The sequence below is a fragment of the Crinia signifera genome, chromosome 7 (genome assembly GCF_055691185.1).
Source record: "Crinia signifera chromosome 7, ASM5569118v1, whole genome shotgun sequence".
NCBI classification, from domain to species: Eukaryota; Metazoa; Chordata; class Amphibia; order Anura; family Myobatrachidae; genus Crinia; species Crinia signifera.
The window spans coordinates 171,531,415-171,552,073 of record NC_139223.1 but is presented as its reverse complement, the minus strand read 5'-3'; the positions used below and the strand labels follow the sequence as shown (position 1 = coordinate 171,552,073).

At 46.2% G+C, this 20,659-nt stretch overlaps 1 protein-coding gene across 1 annotated transcript in view; it reads left to right on the top strand.

The window, feature by feature from the left end:
• Window positions 1-19,267, top strand: part of LOC146020847 (aldehyde oxidase 1-like) — an 89,120-nt gene extending 69,853 nt beyond the window's left edge. The window contains exons 32-35 of the mRNA XM_083154366.1: window positions 14,943-15,008; window positions 17,117-17,305; window positions 17,499-17,666; window positions 19,023-19,267. Of these exons, the coding sequence (XP_083010492.1) occupies window positions 14,943-15,008; window positions 17,117-17,305; window positions 17,499-17,666; window positions 19,023-19,073 (474 nt within the window). The 3' untranslated portion in view covers window positions 19,074-19,267. The remainder of the gene's footprint in view (window positions 1-14,942; window positions 15,009-17,116; window positions 17,306-17,498; window positions 17,667-19,022) is intronic.
• The last annotated feature ends 1,392 nt before the right edge of the window (window positions 19,268-20,659 follow it).

The following is a 20,659-nucleotide window of genomic DNA, read 5'->3' as shown; positions in this document are numbered from 1 at the left end:
TTCGATGTTCGGCGACCATCGAATGCAGGGGCTGCTCCCACCATGGAGGAGGCGTATCCCCGTCCAATTTCATGCGGATCGCCACATATCCGCATACGGACGGCAGGTGGCGATCCGTATGGAAGGCGGGGATTCGCCTGCACGGTTGCGGCCGCATATTCTGATCGGGCCGCACCGATCAGAATAAGGGCCTATGTATGGCTGGCACTACTGCCGCATATACCAAGGTACTGTGATCACTGTATGTCTGATGTATTACACACTGCACTATGTATGGCTGGCACTACTGCAGCATATACCGTGTTACTGTGATCACTGTATATGTCTGATGTATTACACACACTGCACTATGTATGGCTGGCACTACTGCCGCATATACCAAGGTACTGTGATCACTGTATGTCTGATGTATTACACACTGCACTATGTATGGCTGGCACTACTGCAGCATATACCGGGTTACTGTGATCACTGTATATGTCTGATGTATTACACACACTGCACTATGTATGGCTGGTACTACTACTGCATATACCGGGTTACTGTGATCACTGTATACGTCTGATGTATTACACACTGCACTATGTATGGCTGGTACTACTGCTGCATATACCGGGTTACTGTGATCACTGTATATGTCTGATGTATTACACACACTGCACTATGTATGGCTGGTACTACTGCCGCATATACCGGGTTACTGTGATCACTGTATATGTCTGATGTATTACACACACTGCACTATGTATGGCTGGCACTACTGTCATATATACCGGGTTACTGTGATCGCTGTATATGTCTGATGTATTACACACACTACACTATGTATGGCTGGCACTACTGCCGCATATACCGGGTTACTGTGATCACTGTAAATGTCTTATGTATTACACACACTGCACTATTTATGGCTGGCACTACTGCCGCATATACCTGGTTACTGTGATCACTGTATATGTCTGATGTATTACACACTGCACTATGTATGGCTGGCACTACTGCTGCATATACCGGGGTACTGTGATCACTGTATATGTCTGATGTATTACACACACTGCACTATGTATGGCTGGCACTACTGCCGCATATACCGGGTTACTGTGATCACTGTGTGTGTCTGATGTATTACACACACTGCACTATGTATGGCTGGCACTACTGCCGCATATACCGTGTTACTGTGATCACTGTATATGTCTGATGTATTACACACACTGCACTATGTATGGCTGGCACTACTGCCGCATATACCGTGTTACTGTGATCACTGTATATGTCTGATGTATTACACACACTGCACTATGTATGGCTGGCACTACTGCCGCATATACCGGGTCACTGTGATCACTGTATATGTCTGATGTATTACACACACTGCACTGTGTATGGCTGGCACTACTGCCGCATATACCGTGTTACTGTGATCACTGTATATGTCTGATGTATTACACACACTGCACTATGTATGGCTGGCACTACTGCTGCATATACCGGGTCACTGTATGTGTCTGATGTATTACACACACTGCACTATGTATGGCTGGCACCACTGCCGCATATACCGGGTTACTGTGATCACTGTATATGTCTGATGTATTACACACACTGCACTAGGTATGGCTGGTACTACTGCCGCATATACCGGGTCACTGTGATCACTGTATGTGTCTGATGTATTACACACACTGCACTATGTATGGCTGGCACTACTGCCGCATATACCGGGTTACTGTGATCACTGTATATATCTGATATATTACACGCTGCACTATGTATGGCTGGAACTACTGCCGCATATACCAGGTTACTGTGATCACTGTATATGTCTGATGTATTACACACACTGCGCTATGTATGGCTGGCACTACTACTGCATATACCGGGTACCTGTGATCACTGTATACGTCTGATGTATTACACGCTGCACTATGTATGGCTGGCACTACTGCCGCATATACCGGGGTACTAAGATCACTGTATATGTCTGATGATGTATTACACACTGCACTATGTATGGCTGGCACTACTACTGCATATACCGGGTACCTGTGATCACTGTATGTGTCTGATGTATTACACATTGCACTATGTATGGCTGGTACTACTGCCGCATATACCTGGTTACTGTGATCACTGTATATGTCTGATGTATTACACACACTGCACTATGTATGGCTGGTACTACTGCCGCATATACCGGGTTACTGTGATCACTGTATACAGTATGTCTGATGTATCACACACACTGCACTATGTATGGCTGGCACTACTGCCGCATATACCTGGTTACTGTGATCACTGTATGTCTGATGTATTACACACACTGCACTATGTATGGCTGGCACTACTGCCGCATATACCTGGTTACTGTGATCACTGTATATGTCTGATGTATTACACACACTGCACTATGGCCCTTATTCTGATCGGTGCGGAAATTCCCGCATGCGGACGGACCGCCGATGTTGATCGTCTGCGCATGTGCAGAGGTCACTCTGCGCATGTGCAGGCGATTTCGCCGCACGGATTCTTTATACGCCGCACAGGGGGCGTAGAGGGGCGTGAGGGGCTACTTAGCCTCATTACCCTATGCATACGCCCCGCGTTTCATGGGCGTTCCCATGCAAACGCGGGGCGTATGCATGGTAATGAGGCCGTGACGCGTGGGTACGGGGCGGGCATCTGACATCGCCGGATGTCAGCTGCCCGCCCCTATACATGATTTCACACGGACAAGTGTCCGTGTGGTCTTGTGTTGCGGGACCTGGTGGAGCGTGCGGCCCTGCATTCGATGTTCGGCGACCATCGAATGCAGGGGCTGCTCCCACCATGGAGGAGGCGTATCCCCGTCCAATTTCATGCGGATCGCCACATATCCGCATACGGACGGCAGGTGGCGATCCGTATGGAAGGCGGGGATTCGCCTGCACGGTTGCGGCCGCATATTCTGATCGGGCCGCACCGATCAGAATAAGGGCCTATGTATGGCTGGCACTACTGCCGCATATACCAAGGTACTGTGATCACTGTATGTCTGATGTATTACACACTGCACTATGTATGGCTGGCACTACTGCAGCATATACCGTGTTACTGTGATCACTGTATATGTCTGATGTATTACACACACTGCACTATGTATGGCTGGCACTACTGCCGCATATACCAAGGTACTGTGATCACTGTATGTCTGATGTATTACACACTGCACTATGTATGGCTGGCACTACTGCAGCATATACCGGGTTACTGTGATCACTGTATATGTCTGATGTATTACACACACTGCACTATGTATGGCTGGTACTACTACTGCATATACCGGGTTACTGTGATCACTGTATACGTCTGATGTATTACACACTGCACTATGTATGGCTGGCACTACTGCTGCATATACCGGGTTACTGTGATCACTGTATATGTCTGATGTATTACACACACTGCACTATGTATGGCTGGTACTACTGCCGCATATACCGGGTTACTGTGATCACTGTATATGTCTGATGTATTACACACACTGCACTATGTATGGCTGGCACTACTGTCATATATACCGGGTTACTGTGATCGCTGTATATGTCTGATGTATTGATGTATTACACACACTGCACTATGTATGGCTGGCACTACTGCCGCATATACCGGGTTACTGTGATCACTGTATATGTCTTATGTATTACACACACTGCACTATTTATGGATGGCACTACTGCCGCATATACCTGGTTACTGTGATCACTGTATATGTCTGATGGGTACTTGTTTCCTAGAACGGCCACAACGATTTAGATCGTTGTGGTCGTAAGATAAAAAATCGGATCGATCGCATCGCATGCGATTTGGTCGCATACGATGCGACCGATCCGATCGACCGATTTTTCACCCGATTTTTTTATTTTTTTCACCAGATTTGTTTCAATTGCCCCCCCAAATGTTAATAAGTGTGCTAGACCCCACGATAGACGTGAACCCGAAGCGTGGCGAGCGCAGCGAGCCCGCGAGGGGCGGCGGTGCGCGTCCTCCGACCTTTTCATTCCCCTACTATCCACTAGGGCGTGGAGTGAGAATATAATAGTGTGGCGAGCGCAGCGAGCCACCGAGCCCGAAGCGTGGCGAGCGCAGCGAGCCCCGCGAGGGGACGCGTCTAACTTCACAGGTATACGCGTCCCCTCGCGGGGCTCGCTGCGCTCGCCACGCTTCGGGCTCGGTGGCTCGCTGCGCTCGCCACACTATTCTATTCTCACTCCACGCCCTAGTGGATAGTAGGGGAATGAAAAGGTCGGAGGACGCGCACCGCCGCCCCTCGCGGGCTCGCTGCGCTCGCCACGCTTCGGGTTCACGTCTATCGTGGGGTCATGGCGGGCACATAAAAAATGTGAAATGGGTCATATTGGCCCATTTCACCTTTTTTATCATTTTTCCCTATGTGAGATGGACTTAATCAAGTCCATCTCATCTTGTGCCATTATAATGGCACAAGACCGACCGATTTCAATGTTAAAAGATTTTTTAACATTGAAGTCTATGGAAAAATCGGGTCAATCGGTCGGTCGCATCGCGGCCGATTTTAATTGGTCGCGACCGACCGATTGACCCGATTTCTGTCAATCAAAGTGAAAAAATTGTAAAAAATCGGCCACATCGTGAGGATCGTGTCCCTTAATTAAGAGCCACGATCACTCACGATTGTGGCCGTTCTAGGAAACAAGTACCGTCTGATGTATTACACACTGCACTATGTATGGCTGGCACTACTGCAGCATATACCGGGTTACTGTGATCACTGTATATGTCTGATGTATTACACACACTGCACTATGTATGGCTGGTACTACTACTGCATATACCGGGTTACTGTGATCACTGTATACGTCTGATGTATTACACACTGCACTATGTATGGCTGGTACTACTGCTGCATATACCGGGTTACTGTGATCACTGTATATGTCTGATGTATTACACACACTGCACTATGTATGGCTGGCACTACTGCCGCATATACCGGGTTACTGTGATCACTGTATATGTCTGATGTATTACACACACTGCACTATGTATGGCTGGCACTACTGTCATATATACCGGGTTACTGTGATCGCTGTATATGTCTGATGTATTACACACACTACACTATGTATGGCTGGCACTACTGCCGCATATACCGGGTTACTGTGATCACTGTAAATGTCTTATGTATTACACACACTGCACTATTTATGGCTGGCACTACTGCCGCATATACCTGGTTACTGTGATCACTGTATATGTCTGATGTATTACACACTGCACTATGTATGGCTGGCACTACTGCTGCATATACCGGGGTACTGTGATCACTGTATATGTCTGATGTATTACACACACTGCACTATGTATGGCTGGCACTACTGCCGCATATACCGGGTTACTGTGATCACTGTGTGTGTCTGATGTATTACACACACTGCACTATGTATGGCTGGCACTACTGCCGCATATACCGTGTTACTGTGATCACTGTATATGTCTGATGTATTACACACACTGCACTATGTATGGCTGGCACTACTGCCGCATATACCGGGTCACTGTGATCACTGTATATGTCTGATGTATTACACACACTGCACTGTGTATGGCTGGCACTACTGCCGCATATACCGTGTTACTGTGATCACTGTATATGTCTGATGTATTACACACACTGCACTATGTATGGCTGGCACTACTGCTGCATATACCGGGTCACTGTATGTGTCTGATGTATTACACACACTGCACTATGTATGGCTGGCACTACTGCCGCATATACCGGGTTACTGTGATCACTGTATATATCTGATATATTACACGCTGCACTATGTATGGCTGGCACTACTGCCGCATATACCGGGTTACTGTGATCACTGTATATGTCTGATGTATTACACACACTGCACTAGGTATGGCTGGTACTACTGCCGCATATACCGGGTCACTGTGATCACTGTATGTGTCTGATGTATTACACACACTGCACTATGTATGGCTGGCACTACTGCCGCATATACCGGGTTACTGTGATCACTGTATATATCTGATATATTACACGCTGCACTATGTATGGCTGGAACTACTGCCGCATATACCAGGTTACTGTGATCACTGTATATGTCTGATGTATTACACACACTGCGCTATGTATGGCTGGCACTACTACTGCATATACCGGGTACCTGTGATCACTGTATACGTCTGATGTATTACACGCTGCACTATGTATGGCTGGCACTACTGCCGCATATACCGGGGTACTAAGATCACTGTATATGTCTGATGATGTATTACACACTGCACTATGTATGGCTGGCACTACTACTGCATATACCGGGTACCTGTGATCACTGTATGTGTCTGATGTATTACACACTGCACTATGTATGGCTGGTACTACTGCCGCATATACCTGGTTACTGTGATCACTGTATATGTCTGATGTATTACACACACTGCACTATGTATGGCTGGTACTACTGCCGCATATACCGGGTTACTGTGATCGCTGTATATGTCTGATGTATTACACACACTGCACTATGTATGGCTGGCACTACTGCCGCATATACCGGGGTACTGTGATCACTGTATATGTCTGATGTATTACACACTGCACTATGTATGGCTGGCACTACTGCTGCATATACCGGGGTACTGTGATCACTGTATATGTCTGATGTATTACACACACTGCACTATGTATGGCTGGCACTACTGCCGCATATACCGGGTTACTGTGATCACTGTGTGTGTCTGATGTATTACACACACTGCACTATGTATGGCTGGCACTACTGCCGCATATACCGTGTTACTGTGATCACTGTATATGTCTGATGTATTACACACACTGCACTATGTATGGCTGGCACTACTGCCGCATATACCGTGTTACTGTGATCACTGTATATGTCTGATGTATTACACACACTGCACTATGTATGGCTGGCACTACTGCCGCATATACCGGGTCACTGTGATCACTGTATATGTCTGATGTATTACACACACTGCACTGTGTATGGCTGGCACTACTGCCGCATATACCGTGTTACTGTGATCACTGTATATGTCTGATGTATTACACACACTGCACTATGTATGGCTGGCACTACTGCTGCATATACCGGGTCACTGTATGTGTCTGATGTATTACACACACTGCACTATGTATGGCTGGCACTACTGCCGCATATACCGGGTTACTGTGATCACTGTATATATCTGATATATTACACGCTGCACTATGTATGGCTGGCACTACTGCCGCATATACCGGGTTACTGTGATCACTGTATATGTCTGATGTATTACACACACTGCACTAGGTATGGCTGGTACTACTGCCGCATATACCGGGTCACTGTGATCACTGTATGTGTCTGATGTATTACACACACTGCACTATGTATGGCTGGCACTACTGCCGCATATACCGGGTTACTGTGATCACTGTATATATCTGATATATTACACGCTGCACTATGTATGGCTGGAACTACTGCCGCATATACCAGGTTACTGTGATCACTGTATATGTCTGATGTATTACACACACTGCGCTATGTATGGCTGGCACTACTACTGCATATACCGGGTACCTGTGATCACTGTATACGTCTGATGTATTACACGCTGCACTATGTATGGCTGGCACTACTGCCGCATATACCGGGGTACTAAGATCACTGTATATGTCTGATGATGTATTACACACTGCACTATGTATGGCTGGCACTACTACTGCATATACCGGGTACCTGTGATCACTGTATGTGTCTGATGTATTACACATTGCACTATGTATGGCTGGTACTACTGCCGCATATACCTGGTTACTGTGATCACTGTATATGTCTGATGTATTACACACACTGCACTATGTATGGCTGGTACTACTGCCGCATATACCGGGTTACTGTGATCACTGTATACAGTATGTCTGATGTATCACACACACTGCACTATGTATGGCTGGCACTACTGCCGCATATACCGGGTTACTGTGATCACTGTATGTCTGATGTATTACACACACTGCACTATGTATGGCTGGCACTACTGCCGCATATACCGGGTTACTGTGATCACTGTATATGTCTGATGTATTACACACACTGCACTATGTATGGCTGGCACTACTGCCGCATATACCTGGTTACTGTGATCACTGTATACAGTATGTCTGATGTATCACACACACTGCACTATGTATGGCTGGCACTACTGCTGCATATACCGGGTTACTGTGATCACTGTATGTCTGATGTATTACACACACTGCACTATGTATGGCTGGTACTACTGCCGCATATACCGGGTTACTGTGATCACTGTATACAGTATGTCTGATGTATCACACACACTGCACTATGTATGGCTGGCACTACTGCCGCATATACTTGGTTACTGTGATCACTGTATATGTCTGATGTATTACACACACTGCACTATGTATGGCTGGTACTACTGCCGCATATACCGGGTTACTGTGATCACTGTATATGTCTGATGTATTACACACACTGCACTATGTATGGCTGGCACTACTGCCACATATACCTGGTTACTGTGATCACTGTATGTCTGATGTATTACACACACTGCACTATGTATGGCTGGCACTACTGCCGCATATACCTGGTTACTGTGATCACTGTATATGTCTGATGTATTACACACACTGCACTATGGCCCTTATTCTGATCGGTGCGGAAATTCCCGCATGCGGACGGACCGCCGATGTTGATCGTCTGCGCATGTGCAGAGGTCACTCTGCGCATGTGCAGGCGATTTCGCCGCACGGATTCTTTATACGCCGCACAGGGGGCGTAGAGGGGCGTGAGGGGCTACTTAGCCTCATTACCCTATGCATACGCCCCGCGTTTCATGGGCGTTCCCATGCAAACTCGGGGCGTATGCATGGTAATGAGGCCGTGACGCGTGGGTACGGGGCGGGCATCTGACATCGCCGGATGTCAGCTGCCCGCCCCTATACATGATTTCACACGGACAAGTGTCCGTGTGGTCTTGTGTTGCGGGACCTGGTGGAGCGTGCGGCCCTGCATTCGATGTTCGGCGACCATCGAATGCAGGGGCTGCTCCCACCATGGAGGAGGCGTATCCCCGTCCAATTTCATGCGGATCGCCACATATCCGCATACGGACGGCAGGTGGCGATCCGTATGGAAGGCGGGGATTCGCCTGCACGGTTGCGGCCGCATATTCTGATCGGGCCGCACCGATCAGAATAAGGGCCTATGTATGGCTGGCACTACTGCCGCATATACCAAGGTACTGTGATCACTGTATGTCTGATGTATTACACACTGCACTATGTATGGCTGGCACTACTGCAGCATATACCGTGTTACTGTGATCACTGTATATGTCTGATGTATTACACACACTGCACTATGTATGGCTGGCACTACTGCCGCATATACCAAGGTACTGTGATCACTGTATGTCTGATGTATTACACACTGCACTATGTATGGCTGGCACTACTGCAGCATATACCGGGTTACTGTGATCACTGTATATGTCTGATGTATTACACACACTGCACTATGTATGGCTGGTACTACTACTGCATATACCGGGTTACTGTGATCACTGTATACGTCTGATGTATTACACACTGCACTATGTATGGCTGGCACTACTGCTGCATATACCGGGTTACTGTGATCACTGTATATGTCTGATGTATTACACACACTGCACTATGAATGGCTGGTACTACTGCCGCATATACCGGGTTACTGTGATCACTGTATATGTCTGATGTATTACACACACTGCACTATGTATGGCTGGCACTACTGTCATATATACCGGGTTACTGTGATCGCTGTATATGTCTGATGTATTGATGTATTACACACACTGCACTATGTATGGCTGGCACTACTGCCGCATATACCGGGTTACTGTGATCACTGTATATGTCTTATGTATTACACACACTGCACTATTTATGGATGGCACTACTGCCGCATATACCTGGTTACTGTGATCACTGTATATGTCTGATGTATTACACACTGCACTATGTATGGCTGGCACTACTGCTGCATATACCGGGGTACTGTGATCACTGTATATGTCTGATGTATTACACACACTGCACTATGTATGGCTGGCACTACTGCCGCATATACCGTGTTACTGTGATCACTGTATATGTCTGATGTATTACACACACTGCACTATGTATGGCTGGCACTACTGCCGCATATACCGGGTCACTGTGATCACTGTATATGTCTGATGTATTACACACACTGCACTGTGTATGGCTGGCACTACTGCCGCATATACCGTGTTACTGTGATCACTGTATATGTCTGATGTATTACACACACTGCACTATGTATGGCTGGCACTACTGCTGCATATACCGGGTCACTGTATGTGTCTGATGTATTACACACACTGCACTATGTATGGCTGGCACTACTGCCGCATATACCGGGTTACTGTGATCACTGTATATATCTGATATATTACACGCTGCACTATGTATGGCTGGCACTACTGCCGCATATACCGGGTTACTGTGATCACTGTATATGTCTGATGTATTACACACACTGCACTAGGTATGGCTGGTACTACTGCCGCATATACCGGGTCACTGTGATCACTGTATGTGTCTGATGTATTACACATACTGCACTATGTATGGCTGGCACTACTGCCGCATATACCGGGTTACTGTGATCACTGTATATATCTGATATATTACACGCTGCACTATGTATGGCTGGAACTACTGCCGCATATACCAGGTTACTGTGATCACTGTATATGTCTGATGTATTACACACACTGCGCTATGTATGGCTGGCACTACTACTGCATATACCGGGTACCTGTGATCACTGTATACGTCTGATGTATTACACGCTGCACTATGTATGGCTGGCACTACTGCCGCATATACCGGGGTACTAAGATCACTGTATATGTCTGATGATGTATTACACACTGCACTATGTATGGCTGGCACTACTACTGCATATACCGGGTACCTGTGATCACTGTATGTGTCTGATGTATTACACATTGCACTATGTATGGCTGGTACTACTGCCGCATATACCTGGTTACTGTGATCACTGTATATGTCTGATGTATTACACACACTGCACTATGTATGGCTGGTACTACTGCCGCATATACCGGGTTACTGTGATCACTGTATACAGTATGTCTGATGTATCACACACACTGCACTATGTATGGCTGGCACTACTGCCGCATATACCTGGTTACTGTGATCACTGTATGTCTGATGTATTACACACACTGCACTATGTATGGCTGGCACTACTGCCGCATATACCTGGTTACTGTGATCACTGTATATGTCTGATGTATTACACACACTGCACTATGGCCCTTATTCTGATCGGTGCGGAAATTCCCGCATGCGGACGGACCGCCGATGTTGATCGTCTGCGCATGTGCAGAGGTCACTCTGCGCATGTGCAGGCGATTTCGCCGCACGGATTCTTTATACGCCGCACAGGGGGCGTAGAGGGGCGTGAGGGGCTACTTAGCCTCATTACCCTATGCATACGCCCCGCGTTTCATGGGCGTTCCCATGCAAACGCGGGGCGTATGCATGGTAATGAGGCCGTGACGCGTGGGTACGGGGCGGGCATCTGACATCGCCGGATGTCAGCTGCCCGCCCCTATACATGATTTCACACGGACAAGTGTCCGTGTGGTCTTGTGTTGCGGGACCTGGTGGAGCGTGCGGCCCTGCATTCGATGTTCGGCGACCATCGAATGCAGGGGCTGCTCCCACCATGGAGGAGGCGTATCCCCGTCCAATTTCATGCGGATCGCCACATATCCGCATACGGACGGCAGGTGGCGATCCGTATGGAAGGCGGGGATTCGCCTGCACGGTTGCGGCCGCATATTCTGATCGGGCCGCACCGATCAGAATAAGGGCCTATGTATGGCTGGCACTACTGCCGCATATACCAAGGTACTGTGATCACTGTATGTCTGATGTATTACACACTGCACTATGTATGGCTGGCACTACTGCAGCATATACCGTGTTACTGTGATCACTGTATATGTCTGATGTATTACACACACTGCACTATGTATGGCTGGCACTACTGCCGCATATACCAAGGTACTGTGATCACTGTATGTCTGATGTATTACACACTGCACTATGTATGGCTGGCACTACTGCAGCATATACCGGGTTACTGTGATCACTGTATATGTCTGATGTATTACACACACTGCACTATGTATGGCTGGTACTACTACTGCATATACCGGGTTACTGTGATCACTGTATACGTCTGATGTATTACACACTGCACTATGTATGGCTGGCACTACTGCTGCATATACCGGGTTACTGTGATCACTGTATATGTCTGATGTATTACACACACTGCACTATGAATGGCTGGTACTACTGCCGCATATACCGGGTTACTGTGATCACTGTATATGTCTGATGTATTACACACACTGCACTATGTATGGCTGGCACTACTGTCATATATACCGGGTTACTGTGATCGCTGTATATGTCTGATGTATTGATGTATTACACACACTGCACTATGTATGGCTGGCACTACTGCCGCATATACCGGGTTACTGTGATCACTGTATATGTCTTATGTATTACACACACTGCACTATTTATGGATGGCACTACTGCCGCATATACCTGGTTACTGTGATCACTGTATATGTCTGATGTATTACACACTGCACTATGTATGGCTGGCACTACTGCTGCATATACCGGGGTACTGTGATCACTGTATATGTCTGATGTATTACACACACTGCACTATGTATGGCTGGCACTACTGCCGCATATACCGTGTTACTGTGATCACTGTATATGTCTGATGTATTACACACACTGCACTATGTATGGCTGGCACTACTGCCGCATATACCGGGTCACTGTGATCACTGTATATGTCTGATGTATTACACACACTGCACTGTGTATGGCTGGCACTACTGCCGCATATACCGTGTTACTGTGATCACTGTATATGTCTGATGTATTACACACACTGCACTATGTATGGCTGGCACTACTGCTGCATATACCGGGTCACTGTATGTGTCTGATGTATTACACACACTGCACTATGTATGGCTGGCACTACTGCCGCATATACCGGGTTACTGTGATCACTGTATATATCTGATATATTACACGCTGCACTATGTATGGCTGGCACTACTGCCGCATATACCGGGTTACTGTGATCACTGTATATGTCTGATGTATTACACACACTGCACTAGGTATGGCTGGTACTACTGCCGCATATACCGGGTCACTGTGATCACTGTATGTGTCTGATGTATTACACACACTGCACTATGTATGGCTGGCACTACTGCCGCATATACCGGGTTACTGTGATCACTGTATATATCTGATATATTACACGCTGCACTATGTATGGCTGGAACTACTGCCGCATATACCAGGTTACTGTGATCACTGTATATGTCTGATGTATTACACACACTGCGCTATGTATGGCTGGCACTACTACTGCATATACCGGGTACCTGTGATCACTGTATACGTCTGATGTATTACACGCTGCACTATGTATGGCTGGCACTACTGCCGCATATACCGGGGTACTAAGATCACTGTATATGTCTGATGATGTATTACACACTGCACTATGTATGGCTGGCACTACTACTGCATATACCGGGTACCTGTGATCACTGTATGTGTCTGATGTATTACACACTGCACTATGTATGGCTGGTACTACTGCCGCATATACCTGGTTACTGTGATCACTGTATATGTCTGATGTATTACACACACTGCACTATGTATGGCTGGTACTACTGCCGCATATACTGGGTTACTGTGATCGCTGTATATGTCTGATGTATTACACACACTGCACTATGTATGGCTGGCACTACTGCCGCATATACCGGTGTACTGTGATCACTGTATATGTCTGATGTATTACACACACTGCACTATGTATGGCTGGCACTACTGCTGCATATACCGGGTTACTGTGATCGCTGTATATGTCTGATGTATTACATACACTGCACTATGTATGGCTGGCACTACTGCTGCATATACCGGGTTACTGTGATCACTGTATATGTCTGATGTATTACATACACTGCACTATGTATGGCTGGTACTACTGCCGCATATACCGGGTTACTGTGATCACTGTATATGGCTGATGTATTACATACACTGCACTATGTATGGCTGGCACTACTGCCGCATATACCGAGTTACTGTGATCACTGTATATGTCTGATGTATTACATACACTGCACTATGTATGGCTGGCACTACTGCCGCATATACCGGGTTACTGTGATCACTGTATATGTCTGATGTATTACATACACTGCACTATGTATGGCTGGCACTCCTGCCGCATATACCGGGTTACTGTGATCACTGTATATGTCTGATGTATTACACACACTGCACTATGTATGGCCGGCACTACTGCCGCATATACCGAGTTACTGTGATCACTGTATATGTCTGATGTATTACACACACTGCACTATGTATGGCCGGCACTACTGCCGCATATACCGGGTTACTGTGATCACTGTATATGTCTGATGTATTACACACACTGCACTATGTATGGCTGGCACTACTGCCGCATATACCGGGTTACTGTGATCACTGTATATGTCTGATGTATTACACACACTGCACTATGTATGGCTGGTACTACTACTGTATATACCGGGTTACTGTGATCACTGTATACGTCGGATGTATTACACACACTGCACGGAATTAGAGGTAACCATATCATTATCTGATTGGTTGGTAACCAGTAATGTATATCTATATCTGTATATCTTGTCTCCCCGGACAGAGCATCAGAACAGACATTGTCATGGATACCGGGTGCAGCATTAACCCAGCCATTGATGTGGGGCAGGTACAGTATGGGTTTGTTTGATTGTTTTTTGGAGGGGGGGGGATTCTTTATTATTTGAAAGACGCTGAGCATTACAGTAGACAAGTCACCAAAACACAATAGCGATGGAATCGTGTACATTCCGGCTTAGAGGATTACGGTACAATTTTTGGCAAAACATTGCCAATAATATAAACGTGGAGAAGCATTTAGGGAGAAATGAAAAAACATGTCCCTTTTTTGTGTCAACCCTTTTCATGCCGACATTGTGCTTGTGTCAACCTTTTGACCATGTGGATCTAATGCATGTTGACCTTTCTGATGTGTTGATCTTTTGAGTGGATACGGCTGCCTTGTGTCGACCACTTCACCGAGATGGTGGTTACCCTAATTGCTAGATACCTGGGTAGAGGGAGACTCCTATAGAGAGGATACGAGTGATATAAAGTGGTCAGGGAAGTATAATCCGGATAAAGTATAATACAGATGAAAACACGTGACAAGGTTGACGCCTTTTCAGCATCCATGGAGATAATTGCTTGAGGAAGGCACCCAGGGTTAAACACGGCCGACTCTCATAGAGATCACTTTATGAGTATTAATAGTGGCGGAGAGACCACTACCGATATATCCAATATCTTCTACGATAGTAGGTCACCCTGAGCTGGAACAAGAAGGAAAAAGACACTGCCCTTAGGGGGTGGTGGCGGCGCGTCACACGGTTGGCCTCACTAGCAGCTGCTTATAACGGGTTGTCAAGCCCTAAAAGACTACACACAGGGCCGGCGCCACCACTAGGCAGCCTTAGGCATTTGCCTAGGGCGCCGGCCGCTGGAGGGCGGCAGTTTGGAGCTGGTCCCCCCGTGCCGCATCACCCAGCAAGCCGCCCCTCCCTGGGGAGCGTTGCGTTGCTGCGACCCGCATCATTCCCCTGCCAGCACAGACACCCCCTCCCACGGCGCCAGACACCCCCTCCCCTCCCTGGGGAGAGTCGCGGTGGCCAGCGCCGCATCGCTCGGCAACACCCACCCCTCCTGGAACAGGCTGGACACCCCACCTCCCCTCCCCTCCCTGGGGAGAGTCCCGGCGGCCAGCACCGCATCACTGGACCCGGAAGGCAGCCCCCCTGGAGCGGGTAAGTAATTGAGTGCCGGGGCGCACCCCCTCCCCGCCTGGGGCGCTCTGGTGCCTAGCACCGGCCCTGACTACACAAAGATGGATTGCAGCGCTTAATTTTGGTGTTGGTAGGTCCAATAACCAACTGGACTGATTTTACAAATCAAAATCAATTTATTATACAGAAGTGTGACCAATATTAGGGAATTGGGGCTAATTGAAATATTTATAAGCATGAGAGTTATGGTTTCTTAAAATATTGCTAGTGCATTAGATTGAAATGAAGACAGCAGGCATGATTCCTGGTGTAACATGGTGTCCTGTCCGTTCCTATTTTGCCCTTCAGAATTTTCGAAATAAAGTAAGATGGTTAATATTACCGTCCACCTGGGTAATTGCGCCGTCCCGCACTGATGTTTGTCTCCTGGGCTGGTGTTTTTGCTGGAGTAAAGAGGTCCAGTTCACCAATGGAGGATAGCTGGCGGTGGTTGGATTTTATAAACAAGAATTCGGTGCTTGATGGGTGAAGAATGAAGCAGAGAGGGCTGGTTCGGTTCTGTCCAGGGGTTGGAGATCAAGGCTGGATAAAAACCAGGAATGTAGCAGTTTTGAAGAAGGTTTTGACGCGTTTCGCTATGTCAAATGGCGTGTCAAATGGCTTTGAGCTGGAAATCCCCCTCCCCCATCCCCTAGCAACGTTATCCTGATCAGTCTTTTTTAATCTGGATTTCTGCAGATCACTAAAGTAAAAACGGTAAAGAATGTAGCACTGTTGACAATTATGGCGGGATGTAGTCATGGTTTTGCCTTTTAAATGATTGGCGCTTTAAAAAAACATCCGACTTCCACCGGAATCCCGCACCTGTGGCAAACTGAGACTGTATTACATCCCACTGCCAATGTAACCTGTAAATACAACAGGTTTGCTTATCGGGTGAAACAGAAAATAATTAGCTAAGGTAAATTGTTATACAGACAGGGATATTACATGTTGCCTTTCTGTTATGTCTCAGGTTGAAGGCGCATTCGTCCAAGGAATAGGCCTTTATACCACAGAGGAGCTGAAATACTCCCCCGATGGGGCCCTGCTGACACGGGGGCCGGGAGAGTACAAGATCCCCTCTGTCTATGACATTCCGCAGGAGTTACATGTATCGCTACTGCCTTCTGCCCCAAACCCTCACGCCATCTACTCTTCCAAGGTAAGAGCAAAGGCTTTTTCGCAAGTCCCTGACTGAATTATGAAATGGCCCGCGTGTGGTACGATATAGGCGGGGGGGATTTTGATTTTATTTTCTATATAAAATAGGGTTCAAATTTTGGAAGATCATTGATTTTTGCTGTATGATGCAATACGGTACGAATCAGCTAATTCTGCGTTATTTCCTTCTCCAGGGCATCGGGGAGCCGGCGGTGTTCCTGGGTTGCGTGGTGTACTTTGCCATAAAGGACGCTGTGTCCGCTGCACGAAAGGAGAGGGGTTTGTCTAACATATTTACACTGAGCAGCCCCGCGACCCCAGAGAGGATACGGCTGGCGTGTGGCGACCACTTCACCGAGATGGTAATTACCCTAATTGTGCTAAATCCATCTGATAAATTAGTGATACATATCATGGACATCACCTACGTACTCCTACATAACCTATGCATATTGTAAAATATAATGTGGCTGATTTTAATTAGTATGCAGACGCTTACATGTCGGTGCCCTGTCTGTGACATCAACAGTACATCAGCGCTCTGGTGCTCCCTGAACTTATTGGGGCTTATTCTCCGAATTACTGATTCATAGCAGAAAACAATATTATTTATTCATTGGGACTAACTCAATGATACAATTGGTTATAACGTCCACCTGCACATGCACATACTGCACAACACAAACTTGTGTTGTTGTGTATATGATGCTCCATACAGTGAAGCAAATTAGGCCATACTGCATGGCAGGTTTTAATGCTTACTCAGCGTTGGGCACCATGAAACGATGACACTCACACAGCCAGAAGCATAACTGCGGGAGGCAATGGAGTCATCTGCCACCGGGGTCCTACTCACAAGGGGGAAACTCTCCTCCCATGCAAATTTGAATCAGTTAATTGAAATCCATTGATATTGCACAGGTGGTGTGTGTGTGTGTGTGTGTGTGTGTGTGGGGGGGGGGGCGATATTTAACTTGCCTCCAGACAACTGGTCAAACTTACACCACTGCAGCTATACTTACAGAACATCTTAAATATTATTTCTAGAAGGTGATTTTTGGTGACGATAACGTTTTCTCCATTCATTCTTAATCTTTAAAATGGTCCCTAATTTATCGATTTTGGTTAAGTTTTCCGCTTCTGATTAATTGATCATTTACAATTGCACATTGTAGTATTTGTTAAAAAATCCAGGTTAAAAATTGGCTTTTGGCCCTAGAAGTTTATTCCCTGGTTTATTCGGCTTCTCGAAATGGCTGAAAATGAACCGGTTTTTCTTTCATCCTCCTACAAACCACCAATTTCGCCATAAAATGAATCATATTTTATTTGCATGCGAATATTTTCCACGGGCCATCTAGTTCGTATTATTTCTATAAGGTCATTTTTGGGTGACAATCTCTTTTTTTTTCTCCCTTCATACTTAACCAAACTTGATCAATGAGGTACCATTTGAAAGATTAAGTTCTACGTTTCTGACGAATTGTTAATTGTTCATTTAGAATTGCACATTGTATTGTTTGATGAAAAATCAAAGTACAATTTTTTATTTTGGCCCATTCGCAGGCAAAATTTTTGCACGGGTTACCTAGTACATATAAATTATTTTTACTTTCTTCACCAAAACCAAAATGACTCCATAGTTATAACTAAACCTATATCTACATGATGGCGTAACCATTTTATGATTTTCAGTGTTATTTATTTTATTTTTTCAGATTCAAAAAGATGACCCAAAGTGTTTTGTCCCTTGGTCCATCGATGTGTGATACAAAGTTTCTGGATTTATAAATATACTCCGGGTGCAATCTCCATTCTTGGAAAGAGGCCAAATAATAATAAAATTAGATTATGAAATGATTCTGCACAATGACAGAGCGGTCACCTGTTACAGATAATATTTTGATTTTTAATTGCGATACTATTGGCTTGTGAACTTAAAATGAATGATGTATTTTGTTAATTGACTGTGCATGTCGTTGAATACACCTATAAAGTACTATGGGCATGATGCCAAGGTGGACGCAATGGCGATGTTTGTGCAGAAGAGCGTGAGTGTCGCACAAATTTTGGAGAAACATCTGAGCCTGCGACTGGGTCTTCATACACAGTTGTAGAGACTCGGCTGCTTACATGCGCCGGACATTCTGAGCGCATGCATAGGCTTGCTCAGAGATCTGGTGTTACGACCAATGGCACGTCTTTGTACACAAGCTGTGGGTCAGGACTCCATCAGTGGGTGCCTCTGTACAAATCTCAGTGGTAGCGTCAGTAGTATTCTGAATCAGGTTCTATGCCAAGATATTAAATGAATGAGTAATGTAACCCATTGGATCGGGAGGTATTTCTTACATTAAACAGGCTACAATGTTGGAACTACCATGGGTGCATTGCTGTGACCACTACAGGGCCCAAGGGTGAGGCAGGCCCGGCGATGTTCCCATTCTTGTCAATGCCCACACCCTGAGATACACCTGTGGCGTGACCCCTTGCTGTACTCGGGTAGGTGGAATCATCTTCTGAGCGGTAAATGGGAGTGTTATAGATTACCAACAGCTGACCAGCGCCACCAGGCCAATTGGAATAGTTTGGAATTACTGTGTAGTGATGATATTGTCATAATGACTGAAATGATACATTATGTAGTATTGCCGGGCTAGTTGTTGTTCCTGAGCTTGCCATAAGGGAACATTCTATTATATAGCTACATTTTTACAAACTCTCCTGTTACTGACGGGCTATCATCTCTCCTTAATACATGTATAGACTATTTAGTGTGTGGTTTAGCATTCATATAACCTTTACCTTTTTTTCAACTCTGCCTGGGCTATAACGGGTCATACACACAGGGTGATTTCAGTCTCACAGATCCATCGGAATCTGAAAAAAACAGACTAGTGGATGGGGACCTTAAATCATTTATGAAGCTCTAGTCATCTGCTTAGGACCCTCAGCGCAACGGTGTCAGATTTTAGTCTGACATGAAAATGTTGCTGTCTGTCGAGCAAAAGAACTGCACATGTGAGGGAAGGCGTACCTAGGAACATATGGGGTAGGCACAGTAGTGTGCTTTGTAAAGCAGTGCGGAAATTCAAAAGGAGTCGACGTGATCCCAAAAGTGCACTACCATGGATATTCCTGTGTGTAGATGGGCACATTCCTACTCCACCAAGGAGAACTCAGAGGTGGTACTTCAGAACTTTCTTTACCTTTAATCAGACTTCAGCATAAAACCAGCATCTCAGAAGGACTGGAAGATAACCAAATAAAGGGGTATCTTCTAGCATCCTGGTCAGAGTTGTCACATTTCCCATTACGGCCCCCTTTTATCCAGGGCCAACTCCCAATCCATTGG